Genomic DNA, 12,086 nt, shown 5'->3' on the forward strand with positions numbered 1-12,086 from the left:
GATTGGTCCAAAGCTGAGTTAAGAGCGCAAGAGAACCAATGAGATCAAGCCGACGAGAACCAAAACGATGAAATCAACCAAATCTGAGAGATTCGATGCCGAGACATTCGACTAGGTAAGTTAATGTAAGAAAACTACGTAGGCTTTGATTCTTCATTATTCAATGAAGATACGTAGACCTTTATATTAAAATTCAACTTAAGCCCTTTATTCATCCCCCCCCGGTAATAATATTTTATTTTGAAATTAGTATAGTTAATTAGTTAGTTAACTTAGTTTACTTATTCAATGTTGTAATTTAAATTTCGAAGATTGTAATTTGTTTTTGAGTGGATTTTGAAAATAGCCACTTTTATATAGTAAAAATAAATTTTACCTACTAATATAAAAACTTTAAAAAATACCCACATTTACCATTTTACCCTTACATATAAAATTTTACAAATACCCAATGTTCATTGGTTGTGAATTCAACTCGAATTCACAACTAAATTCAAGTATTAGTTGTGAATAACAAGTGTTGGTTGTGAATTCGCGTGAATTCACAACCAACATTATTTCGAGTTGTGAATTCACAACCGATAAAACTTGAATTCACAACCAACATTATTTCAAATTGTGAATTCACAACCAATGTAACTTGAATTCACAACCAACACTATTTCAATTGTGAATTCACAACCAACGCTGATAATTCAGTTGTGAATTCATAAACCTGGTTGTGAATTCAAGAACATTTGTACAAAATTGCGCGATTTTCATCAATTTCTTCGTTGCTTATATGTTTTTTCAATTACGTTCAATTGAATTAGGGAGAAATTTATCCAATCTGCAGAAATTCATTCCAATCATTCTCATCGGCAATCATTCTCATCGGCATCAAAATTCATCCCTAAATTCAAAATTCATTCTAGAACAAAGCTTCATCAAAATTCAAACATGAGGAGATTTGCAGTGATGGAGAGGAGCAGAGATTTACGAAGAGAGAGAGAGAGAGATGCGATGCAATTTTCAGAGAGGGAAGAATGGAAATAGGGCAGCGGTACCCAGCGAAACCAGTGGCGGAGGCATCGGACCTTCGCCGGTCCAAGGCGGCGGCGACAGAACAGATCGAGAGGGAGAGAAGATCTGCGATGAGAGAGAGAGAGCGAGAGGAGAGAGAGAGAGAGAGCGGCGGCGGCTGCATCAGACCTTCGTTGATACAAGGCGGCAGCCCCCGCGGAAGAAGGGACAACGGCCACCCCCACACATCTCCCTTCCCCTCGCTCGTCTCTTTCCCGCTCCGATCTGAACGATGGTAGGGCCGCCGCCGCCAAACCCTAGGCTCCCAAATCCGGTCTCCTCTCAAATCCCGATGACCACAGTACAACCAAACCCTAGCCGCCACTTCATCCGCCTCATCTACGACACGCAGTCGCCGCTGCCATAGATCTAGCAGATAGAGAGAAAAAGAGGAGTGCGAGCACAGAGAAAGAGAGATGAGAGACAGAGAGCGAAGAGAAGAAGAAGAGAGACACGCCGAGATTGGAGATGAGGAGAGGAACGCGCGGCGGAAACGCCGATGTCGCCATCGGCCGCCACCGCCGTGCTCCAGTCGATCCGCCGCCTCCAATCGATCTGCCACCTTAATCGTCTCTGTGTGTGTGTGTGAGAGAGAGAGAGAGAGAGAGAGGGAGCGCGGGTGGGGGGAGGAATGAGAGAGAGAGTGGCGAGAATTGCAAATATTTAAGGAGGGGTATTTTAGTCTTTTCGTTCAAAAAGTGGGTAAAATTTTATGTTTTTATCCTAGTGGGTAAAATTTGTTTTTGCTATATGAAAGTGGGTATTTTTATATATTGACACTTTGTTTTTGTACATAAATGATGTCAATTGACAATTGTAAATTTGTAATTTTTTTTAATTTGGATTCAATAAAAATACAAAATTATATTATATTTTGATTGTAAATGTATTAGAATTTTTTTTCGTTTATTTTATTTTATCTTGAATTAAATAATTTCAACACATGTAATGTAATTTCATAAAAAAAACATACATAATACATAAGTCGTAAGATATATATATATATATATATATATATATATATATATAACGTCGATTTGGATTGAAAATCGCTGGTGTCGGCCTGGCCCTGAATCGCCAGTTCAAGGCCAAAAATCGACCCGCCGGTTCAGGCCCGGAACCTGCGGTTTCCGACCCGTGGACAACACTATCATCAGTATTCTATCTAACCCAACCACACCAATATTTTATGATTTATCAGTGACCACTTCAACCACAACATTTTATATAATTATTTTCTTATTATTTTTAATTATGTTAAAAATAAATTTCAATAACAAAAAATTATAAAAATTCTAAAAAGAATAAAACAATAAAAATTCAAACATTACAAACTAAGAATACAAATTACATCAATCAGAAAACAAAATATAGATCCAATACAAAAAAAAGGCTGTAAACTTTAGTAATTTGGTGTATAATAAAGCAAATAATAAAGAAGAAAAAAAACAATAATTAAAAAGAATAAAACAATTGGGGGGAGGAGGAAGAGTTTGAGGAAGGAATGAGAATGTGGAACTTCGAAAAGAATCTCGGTCTTACTAGCAATCTACAGGACAGGGAAATGGCGGCTGTCTTCACAAAGCAAGTTGGGGCCCTAAAAATCAGCAGAGAGCTAGGAGGAGAAACTGAAGGTAAATTATGATTTTTTTGACATACAATGTAAGAGGGCTGGGGAGTAGTTTTAAGCAAAGAGATGTTGGGGACATTATCAGAAAAGAAAAGGTTGATCTTTGCTTTGTCCAAGAATCCAAGCTTGAGGCTTTCTCGGGTAGTGTCTGTAGCACTTGGTGGGGGAATAATAATGCTGAGTTTGTGGTCAGAAATGCTGAAGGTAGAGCAGGTGGGATTGCAACAGTGTGGAATAAAGAGGTGTTCGTCGCCTCAAGCAGCTGGAATTTTAAAGGGGCGACAGTTGTCAACGGAAGATGGAAACAAGGTTACACTGCTTGCTGCCTGGTGAATGTCTACGCTCCAATGGATAGCAAGGAAAAGGAACTTCTGTGGGAGAGACTTGGCGGTATTGCTGAGCAAAATAAAGACGTGTGTCTTTGTATTGCGGGAGATTTCAACACCATTAGAGAGCCGGGGGAGAGGGTGGGCAGAAGTGGAAGCTATGGGATTCAGGACTCAAGGAAGTTTGATACCTTCATACGGGAAAATGACTTGGTTGAAATTCGATGTATTGGGAGAAAGTTCACATGGTATCAGCCTTGTGGGGGGAGCAAAAGTAAGCTCGATAGGTTCCTGGTTAACCAAGAATGGATCAAGACCTGGCCATCTTCTTTCGGAAGAGGGTTGCAACGATCCATGTCGGATCATTGTCCATTACTCCTCAGCACCATTTATAGGGATTGGGGGCCAAAGCCTTTTAGGTTCATCAACGCTTGGATCTCACACCCTGATTTCAAGAATTTGGTACAGGAAGTGTGGGAGGATTCTTCGGTTAGAGGGTGGAGCTGTTTTGTGTTCAAAGAAAAATTGAAGCTTCTTAAAGCAGCCCTCAAAGAATGGAATAAAAAGTCCTTCGGCATGATGGAAAATACGATCATAGATTTGAAAGAAGAACTTCAGAAATTGGACACGATCGATGACGCCTTTGGACTGGAGGTGAATGATTACATCCGAAGGAATGAGATCAGGGCGAATATTATTCTTCAAACGAAAAATAAGATTAGCCTCCTCCATCAGAAAGCAAATGTTCGGTGGATCAAGGAAGGTGATCTCAACTCAGGGTTTTACCACAGAACAATCGCCGGGCGAAGGAAAAAGAATGAGCTTGGCGGACTCCGGGTAAACAATCAGTGGATTGATGAGCCGACTGCTGTTAAAAAAGAGGTGAAGAGTTTGAGAAGTCTTACAGGAAAATGAGCAGAGTCCTTCCCAGTCTTCCTCAGAATTTCGTCACAAGGAAACTGTCCGAGGAAGATCGAAGTGGAATGATTCATCCTTTTTGCGAGGAAGAGATTAAGGAAGCTATCTGGAGTTGTGATGGTAACAAAAGCCCGGGTCCGGACGGGTTCAACATTAACTTCTGGAAATCTTCTTGGGACACCATCAAGAAGGATTTCCTCCAAGTTATGAAGGAGTTCCACGATCACGGGAAGATACCAAGGGGGTGCAACTCCTCTTTCATAGTGCTTATCCCTAAAAAGGAAGAGGCGGGGGCCTTGGAAGATTTCCGGCCAATTTCGTTGATTAGTAGCCTTTACAAGATTATTGCAAAGATCCTCGCGGGAAGAATGAGGAAGGTTATGGACTCAATCATTTCTGAAAATCAGAGCGCATTCATCAGTGACAGATTTATTTTGGACGGGGTGGTGATTCTCAATGAAGCAGTTGCCGAGGCCAAGAGAAAAAAAAGGGGCAGAATTCTTTTCAAAATCGATTTTGCCAAGGCATACGACTCCGTCGAGTGGGATTTCCTCGATACTATGATGGAGCATTTCAATTTTGATCCGACCTGGAGGAAGTGGATTTCTGGGTGCCTTCAAACTGCCTCGGCGAACGTGCTCATCAACGGGTCCCCGTCGGGGGAATTCTATCTTCAGAGAGGCCTCAGACAGGGGGACCCATTGTCCCCTTTTCTCTTCCTCATTGTGGCTGAAGGCCTTCACTTTCTCATGGAAAGAGCTGTGGAGAAAAATCTGGTTATTCCTGCAGAGATAGGCGCCGATAAGATCCAAATCTCACACCTTCAGTACGCGGATGACACCATCTTCATTTTGGAGGACAAGGAATGTAATGCAAAAGCTATGAGGTATGTACTGGGTATTTTTCAAGTACTTTCGGGCCTTGCTGTGAATTTTGACAAAAGTAGTTTGATTGGCGTGGAGGTGGAATGTTCGATTGTTGAGAGGATGGCTTCGGAACTTGGCTGCAAGGTTGGAGTTTCCCCCTTCAGTTACCTTGGTTTAAAAGTGGGCAGTGGCATTAACAAAGTGGTCAACTGGAACTTTCTTGTGGAAAAAGTGAAGAAGCGAGTGGACGGTTGGAAGTCTAGGAAGATTTCTCTTGCCGGTCGTGTCACTTTGGTTAAGTCCGTTCTTATGGCAATCCCGGTCTTCCAACTATCTTTTACAAGAATCCCAAAGGCAACTATTAAATCCTTAAATTCTCTTCTCTGCAAATTCCTTTGGGGAGGAAGAGCTAATGCGGGGTCGATCTCGTGGGTAAAATGGAGTGAGCTGTACAATGATTTTAAGGATGGTGGACTGGGGCTGAGGAATCTGGAATGGTTTAATGTCGCACTTGTGTCGAAATGGGTGTGGAGGTATTTGGTGGGGAGGGAAAGGTTGTGGGCGAGAATTGTGAGGTCGATCCATGGTGATCTTAAGTGGGAGGGAGAAGGGCGGGAAGGGTTATCTCTGGGTAGAAGTAGAACTGGGTGGTGGCCTAGAGTCTTAGCAACTGTGGGAGAACAAGCGGGGAGTTGGTTCGTGAATTCGCTGTCGAGGGTGGTGGGAAACGGTAGGAACACAAGCTTTTGGGAGCATTTTTGGGCTGATTCGGGAAGCTTAAAGACTGCTTTTCCCAGACTTTTTCAGCTGTGTGAAAACAAAAAAGCTGTGGTTAGTGATCAGGGGGAGTGGAAGGAAGGGGGCTGGGAATGGAATTTCAAATGGAGGCGACCATTCCGGGACAGTGAGCTTGGGATGACTAATGATCTGTTGGCTGCTATCTCCTCTGTTACTTTGAACGCAGGTACTTAAGACTATTGGCGTTGGAAGGCTACAAAAGAGGGCTCTTTCTCTTCTAAGTCAGCTTATGATTTAATCAAAAGCTCAAGGATCCCGGGTTCACAAGTGAGCTTCGACAAAGAGACGATGGAACAAGTGTGGGACACACCGGCCCCACAGAAAGCAAGATTAGTCACCTGGAGAATTCTGAGGAAAAGACTCCCAACGTGCGACAACCTTAGAAGAAGGAACATCCACCTCGGAGAAGAAGAGAGCATGTGTAATGCATGTTGCCATAAAGCCGAGACTATTAATCACTTGTTCCTGGAATGCCCAAAGACGACGGCGCTCTGGAATGGTATTTTGAACTGGCTGGGGATCAATGGCCCTTGGCCAAGTGATGTCGAAGAACACTTCAAAGCTTTCGTCAACATGGGGAAGTCTAAGAGCCGAAAATTTCTTGCAGCACTTTTGATGTGCGTTATCTGGATACTGTGGAAGAGCCGGAATGATAGCCGATTCGAGGGGAAACCATGGGATATTCAGAGTGTGTTACGCGATATCAAAGTTAGACTGTGGAGTTGGAACAAGATTTTTAACCTTTCCAATTACGAGCTCAGTTTTTCCGCTTGGATGACTGAGAAGGTGACTTGTGCTTTTTTGTAACTTTGCTGTTGGATGACTAGTTGATCTAGTCTGCACCTTGATTTTTGTTGTTGGTACTTCTGGTACCGCTTCCTTTTCTATAAAATTTCCTCTTTTCTGATAAAAAAAAAACAATTAGAAATAATTAAAAAAATAACAAATAGAAATATCAGAAAAGTAATAAAAACACAAATAAATGTGAAAGTTGGGGTCGTTAGTTGCTGGCCATGGCCCATGAGCTGATTTTTTTTTTTTCTTTTCATAAAATCTATGACGTGGCAGCCGACCACTGTTCCTTCTGGGTGCGGTTAGGGATGATCTTAAATAGGCTATTTATTCCACTTCAAGAAATCGGGGTCAATATTAACTAATGACCATTTCATATTTAAACAGGTAATTTAAGAAAGTTCTTTTTTATGAATCAAAATTTTAAATTATTCGACACATCGATTTTCCTATCCTTCACAAAACTGTAACTATTCAGCATAAAAAAGCATGCACAAGAAATTGTACCAAATATAATGATTTTGATACAAAAATGTGTTAAATCTAAAGTAGTTTGCACCTGAGGAATTATTTACACCAAAATAATCACAAACTTTTTTCCTTAAATATTTATGCAAGTACAGCCGTGAATGGCAGGCAAGAATTTCGGAAATCCTACTGCATAAATTAATTAGTCTACAATTTTGGAGCTAGCCTAGAAAGATTTTTATTGATTTGGTGATTGTACCTTTAGCATTGAGTCTTGTGCTGTCGGATCATTTTGGTCAATTGTCAGATAATTCCACCCCATTTTAATAAAGGTTTTTAGATTATTTAAATAATATTACAAATTACTCCCTCCGTCCCACTGCAAGTGAGACTCTTTCTATTTTGGGTGTCCATCATAAATGAGACTTTTTCCTTTTTCAGTAAAAATTTTATCCTTTAAACACTTTTCATTTTTTCATCTACACATAAAATACATATTTCTTAATTCTTGTGCCCAAAAAAAAGGTCTAACTTATAATAGGACGTAGGGAGTAAATACATATTGATCCATTATTTCTTAAATCGACTCTTTCGTGATTCACCCAAACTGAACCATAAATTGTAACCCTAGTATTAATTTCAGGAGGAACGCAGAAAAACAATTTAGGAGGACACTAAAATTGAAAATATTCGAGGGTGAAAAGTGTTATAATTAAAAAAAAATGACGAAATAACAATTATAAGGTTGACTTTTTTTTACTTTTTTAAAAAAAAATACTTGTTTGGAGGTTACCAAACTTAACTCTTCCAAGTTTTATACTCCTAGAAAGACTCACTATAGGAGTGGTTTATACTTTTGTTTAGCCACTCTTCTTCATCACGCTTCACTTATTTAAATTTCTCTGTTAAGTTGTAGCTTACATCATAAGCTTAATTTTTCCCTTTGACACCAAATCAAGTGACAAAGTTGAAACATAAAAAAACTCTCCTTTATGACAGATATTGAGTTTAATTTTACTGGTGTGTTGTATAGTAATTTTCCATCTTTGTATAACATAGAGGTCCTGCCTATTTACGTGCGATGTTGTATATTTCTCATTTTTATGTGATGTAGAATCTACACTGTAAATGTTCAATTGTGTAGTGTAGAGATCCTACTTATGTGCGGTGTTGTATATTTCTCATTTTATATGGTATAGAATCTACAGTTTAGATGTTTCGCTTGTGTACAATATAGTGATTTATTTGATGATGAGGATGATAGAGAAGGGCTAAAATAAGTACATTTCTTAAGATATAAAATAATAATCATTTTCAGTCCTTAGATCATCAAGATCTACGGTTGATTCATCGTCATGTTGGATGAATTCATGGTCCTGAGTTCGAATCCCAAAGGTAGCAAAAAATTATTTTTCGCAATTCATACATTTATACAACGAATTCATACGTACATAATTTTTTTTCCTAGTTCTTATTTCTTATTTCTTATTTTAAGAGGTGCTCTCACGGTAGTCCTCCCCGAGGATGATATACTTATAGGGTTGGGTTAAAATAAAAATCATCCTTAAGATAAGAACGTAGAACTAATCTATACCATCTATTTAATAAAATGAACTGTTCTGATTTCTTTAAGATTTGATGTGGATTGAGGATTAGTTGTGGTGTAGTATTTTTTAAAAAAATAAATATTAAGGGTAAATAAGTAAACACATTTTCTACATATTCGCCATATCCTCTGAACATATCACAAATTGAGGATTTATATTTGGGTTAATTGCATCAAAATATCTGACATTTTCCCAAAATTTGGTTTTTTTGACAAATTTTTTAATTGTAGCAAAATTTTTACCTACATTTCAATTTATTGTAATGTCCGTCCCGCATATATTTCCGGCAAAATCCATTCATTTCCGACCAATTTATTTTAGCTATGTTTCAATTTATTGCATTGGATTTGAGACAACAATGTTTCATTATCCAGCACGACATGCCACCTAAGCTTTACGGAGATCCACCTCAGCATGGATTTGGCCGAAAATATACGCGGGACGAACATTGCAATAAATTGAAACGTAGCTAAAATTTTTGCTACAATTAAAAAGTTTGTCAAAAAACTAAATTTTGGAAAAAGGTCAGGTATTTTGATACAATTAACCCATTTATATTTTGAAATTTTTGAATTTACTCATCCAACAACTGCATACAAACAACTGTCTGCATAACCAAAAATGATTCTCAACATAATAGTTTTCATCGTGCTACTTTACAATCCAACTGTTCTTGGCAGAATTCCCAATTTTTTTTGTACACGCGCTTGTGTGTTTTAAAGATAATTGATATGCATTTTATCTTTTCAAATATGCACTTTCATAGATTTTACTTTGCATTGAGTTATCATCTTTCATATACTTATATCTTTAAAAGATAATTGAATTGCATTCTATCTTTTCATGCATGCATTTCTATAAATTTTAATTTGCAATTTGGTATATGAACTTCTATATGAAATTTTATTGAACTGCATTTTATCTTTTTGTAAATGCTCTTCTATTGATTTTAATTTGCATCGAACTTCTATTGTTGAAACTAAAAAATGAACTATAATTTATCTTTTCGTACATGCATCTCTATAGATTTTAATTTGCACCGAGTTATATATTTTCCCACGTCTACTTATATATTTGAAAAATAATTAAATTGCATTTTATCTTTTTTATATATGCACTTCTATATATTTTAATTTGCACGGACTATTTTTGCATAAGAACGACATATAAATTCAAAAGTAACAAAATTAATAATATAAATAAATAAATATCTAAATAAATTAAACATATGTGTAGAATCCATGAAAATATAACCAAAAACGGCGAGATTAAAAAAACAAACTTTTTTTTGACTTGGGGGAGTTGGGGAGGGGGAGCAGTGAGGTTTGAACCCGGGACCTCACTGTTCACACACAGGAGATCGCATCGCTTGATGTCCTGGGGACAAAAAAAAAAGACTTAAGACTTTTGTTTTCCACATGCTTCCATAATTGATAGTATAAAAGAATCCCATAAAAAGATGATGTTGCAGACTTGCAGTTAAGGAAAATAATACTACATTAATACCCTTAATTAAATTGCTGCGAATTTTTTTAAGGTTAAAATTATTAGATTGATCTTATTCGTTCATCTCCAACAATATATGGCCAAGATCAGTTCTTAATTTTCACGATAAAAAGAGTTTTTATTTGAACTCCTCCCTATATTATATTAGTTCTAGTGAGATTCCTATTTTTCGTAAGAGTTTAGATTAATAAATAAGCCAGTGTATAGTGATGAATAAGGCAGTATACTGTGTTAAATAACGTTATTAAAAAAATTAGTAAAATTTTCGCTCCCTCCAATATTCGAACCCAGATAAAATATTTCTCTCTCTAGATAAATATCAGCCATAGAATTCATTAAATCAACACCTACAAATCAATCTAAAATCTCAAAGTATATATACTGGATCTCATTGAAAGCAATTCCTTATATATATATATATATATATATATATATATATATATAGAGAGAGAGAGAGAGAGAGAGAAAGGTTCAACAGAGAATGCTAAATATTTAGAGAATAGAGAATTCGTGAAACAAAAACAAACAGATTTATAATTTTGATAAACAAATCAATGTACCACATGAACAACAATTTGCTCCGGGTTCGAATCATGTTGGTGGCGAGTTTTTCTCTATTTTTACTAAATACGTCTGTTCATTACTTATGTTGATCTATTCGTAAATGTATACATATGTTCATGATGAACAAAAAGATAATTCTCTATGGAACTCAACCCTATATATATATATATATATATATATAGGAGCGCTCCAGTGAGACCCTTTATTTTTAGTGAGACCTAAGACATGATCAATCCTATGGCTGATATTGTATCTAGAGGGAGATTTTTTTTTTCTCAGGGTTCGAATTCTGGAGGGAGCGAAATATTTTAAATTTCGTTATTCATTGATATATACTGCATTGTTAATCGGTATATAATGTCTTGTTCATCAGTTTATATGTCTTATTCATTACTAATTTTTTAAATTTCGTTATTCATCGGTATATACTGCCTTGGGGCCCTTGTTCATCAGTATATATGTCTTATTCATTGTACTTAGTGTCTCACAAAAAATAGGGGGTCTCACTGGAGCACGCCCCTATATATATATATATATATATATATATATATAGGGGAAGGCTAAAATAAGAACGCTTCTTAAAATATAAATTATGAACCATTTTCAGCCCTTAGATCATCAAGATCTACGGTTGATTCATCACCTTGTTGGATAAATTCATGGTCCTGAGTTCGAATCCCAAAGGTAGCAAAAAATTATTTTTCGCAATTCATGCCTTTATACAGTTTATTCATGCGTGTTATACATAAAATTCATGCATTTTTGCTGGTTCGTAATTCTTAAAATAAGGATGGTATATTGAATAACCGCCCCCTATATATATATATATATATATATATATATATAGGGGAGGGCTACAGTAAAAACACTTCTTAAAATATAAATATAAACGTTTTTTAATGTACGAATTTTATCCAACAGGATTACGAATTCATCCAACATGGTTACGAATTATGAAAAATAAATTTTTGCTACCTCTGGGATTCGAACCCAGGACCACGAATTCATCCAAAAGGGTTACGAATCAACCGTAGATCTTAATCATCTAAGGGCTAAAAATCATTTATATTTTATACACTTAAGAGTGTTTTTATTCTAGCTCTCCCCTATATATATATATATATATATATATATATATATATATATATATATATATATATAGGGGGCCGCTCCAATGAGACCCCCTAATTTTAGTGAGATCTAGGGCAGGATCTGGTGCGTTTATTTTATCAATCCTATGGCTCATATTGTATCTGGATGATGATTTTTTTTTCGCAAGGTTCGAATCCTGGAGGGAGCAGAATATTTTAAATTTTGTTATTCATCAGTATATACTGCATTGTTCATCAGTATATAATGTCTTGTTCATCAGTATATATGTCTTATTCATTACTAATTTTTAAAATTTTATTTTTTATCAGTACATATATCTTGTTCATTAGATATACGTCTTGTTCATTAGTATTATATGTCTTATTCATTGTCCTCGTGTTACACGAAAAATAGGGTGTCTCAGTGGAGCGCGCCCCTATATATATATAGTATATAT

General features: G+C 36.6%; 2 protein-coding genes across 2 annotated transcripts; both read left to right on the plus strand.

The window, feature by feature from the left end:
- The first annotated feature begins 2,572 nt into the window (after window positions 1-2,572).
- Window positions 2,573-3,933, plus strand: LOC131007895 (uncharacterized). The gene is made up of 2 exons (XM_057934809.1): window positions 2,573-2,696; window positions 2,810-3,933. Exons 1-2 carry the CDS (start codon window positions 2,573-2,575, stop codon window positions 3,931-3,933), a joined length of 1,248 nt encoding a protein of 415 aa, XP_057790792.1.
- A 1,955-nt stretch (window positions 3,934-5,888) lies between these two features.
- LOC131007900 (uncharacterized) lies at window positions 5,889-6,407 on the plus strand. The gene has a single exon (XM_057934816.1). It carries the CDS (start codon window positions 5,889-5,891, stop codon window positions 6,405-6,407), a length of 519 nt encoding a protein of 172 aa, XP_057790799.1.
- The last annotated feature ends 5,679 nt before the right edge of the window (window positions 6,408-12,086 follow it).

This window comes from Salvia miltiorrhiza, chromosome 1 (assembly GCF_028751815.1).
Source record: "Salvia miltiorrhiza cultivar Shanhuang (shh) chromosome 1, IMPLAD_Smil_shh, whole genome shotgun sequence".
In the NCBI taxonomy this organism is placed as follows: Eukaryota; Viridiplantae; Streptophyta; class Magnoliopsida; order Lamiales; family Lamiaceae; genus Salvia; species Salvia miltiorrhiza.

Bases quoted from the DNA above. Each gene is read 5' to 3' on its own strand.
- LOC131007895 (XM_057934809.1), top strand. From the start codon at position 2,573: ATGTGGAACTTCGAAAAGAATCTCGGTCTTACTAGCAATCTACAGGAC. The intron at 2,697-2,809 runs GTAAATTATGAT...GCTTTGTCCAAG, and splicing joins GCTAGGAGGAGAAACTGAAG to AATCCAAGCTTGAGGCTTTC.
- LOC131007900 (XM_057934816.1), top strand. From the start codon at position 5,889: ATGGAACAAGTGTGGGACACACCGGCCCCACAGAAAGCAAGATTAGTC.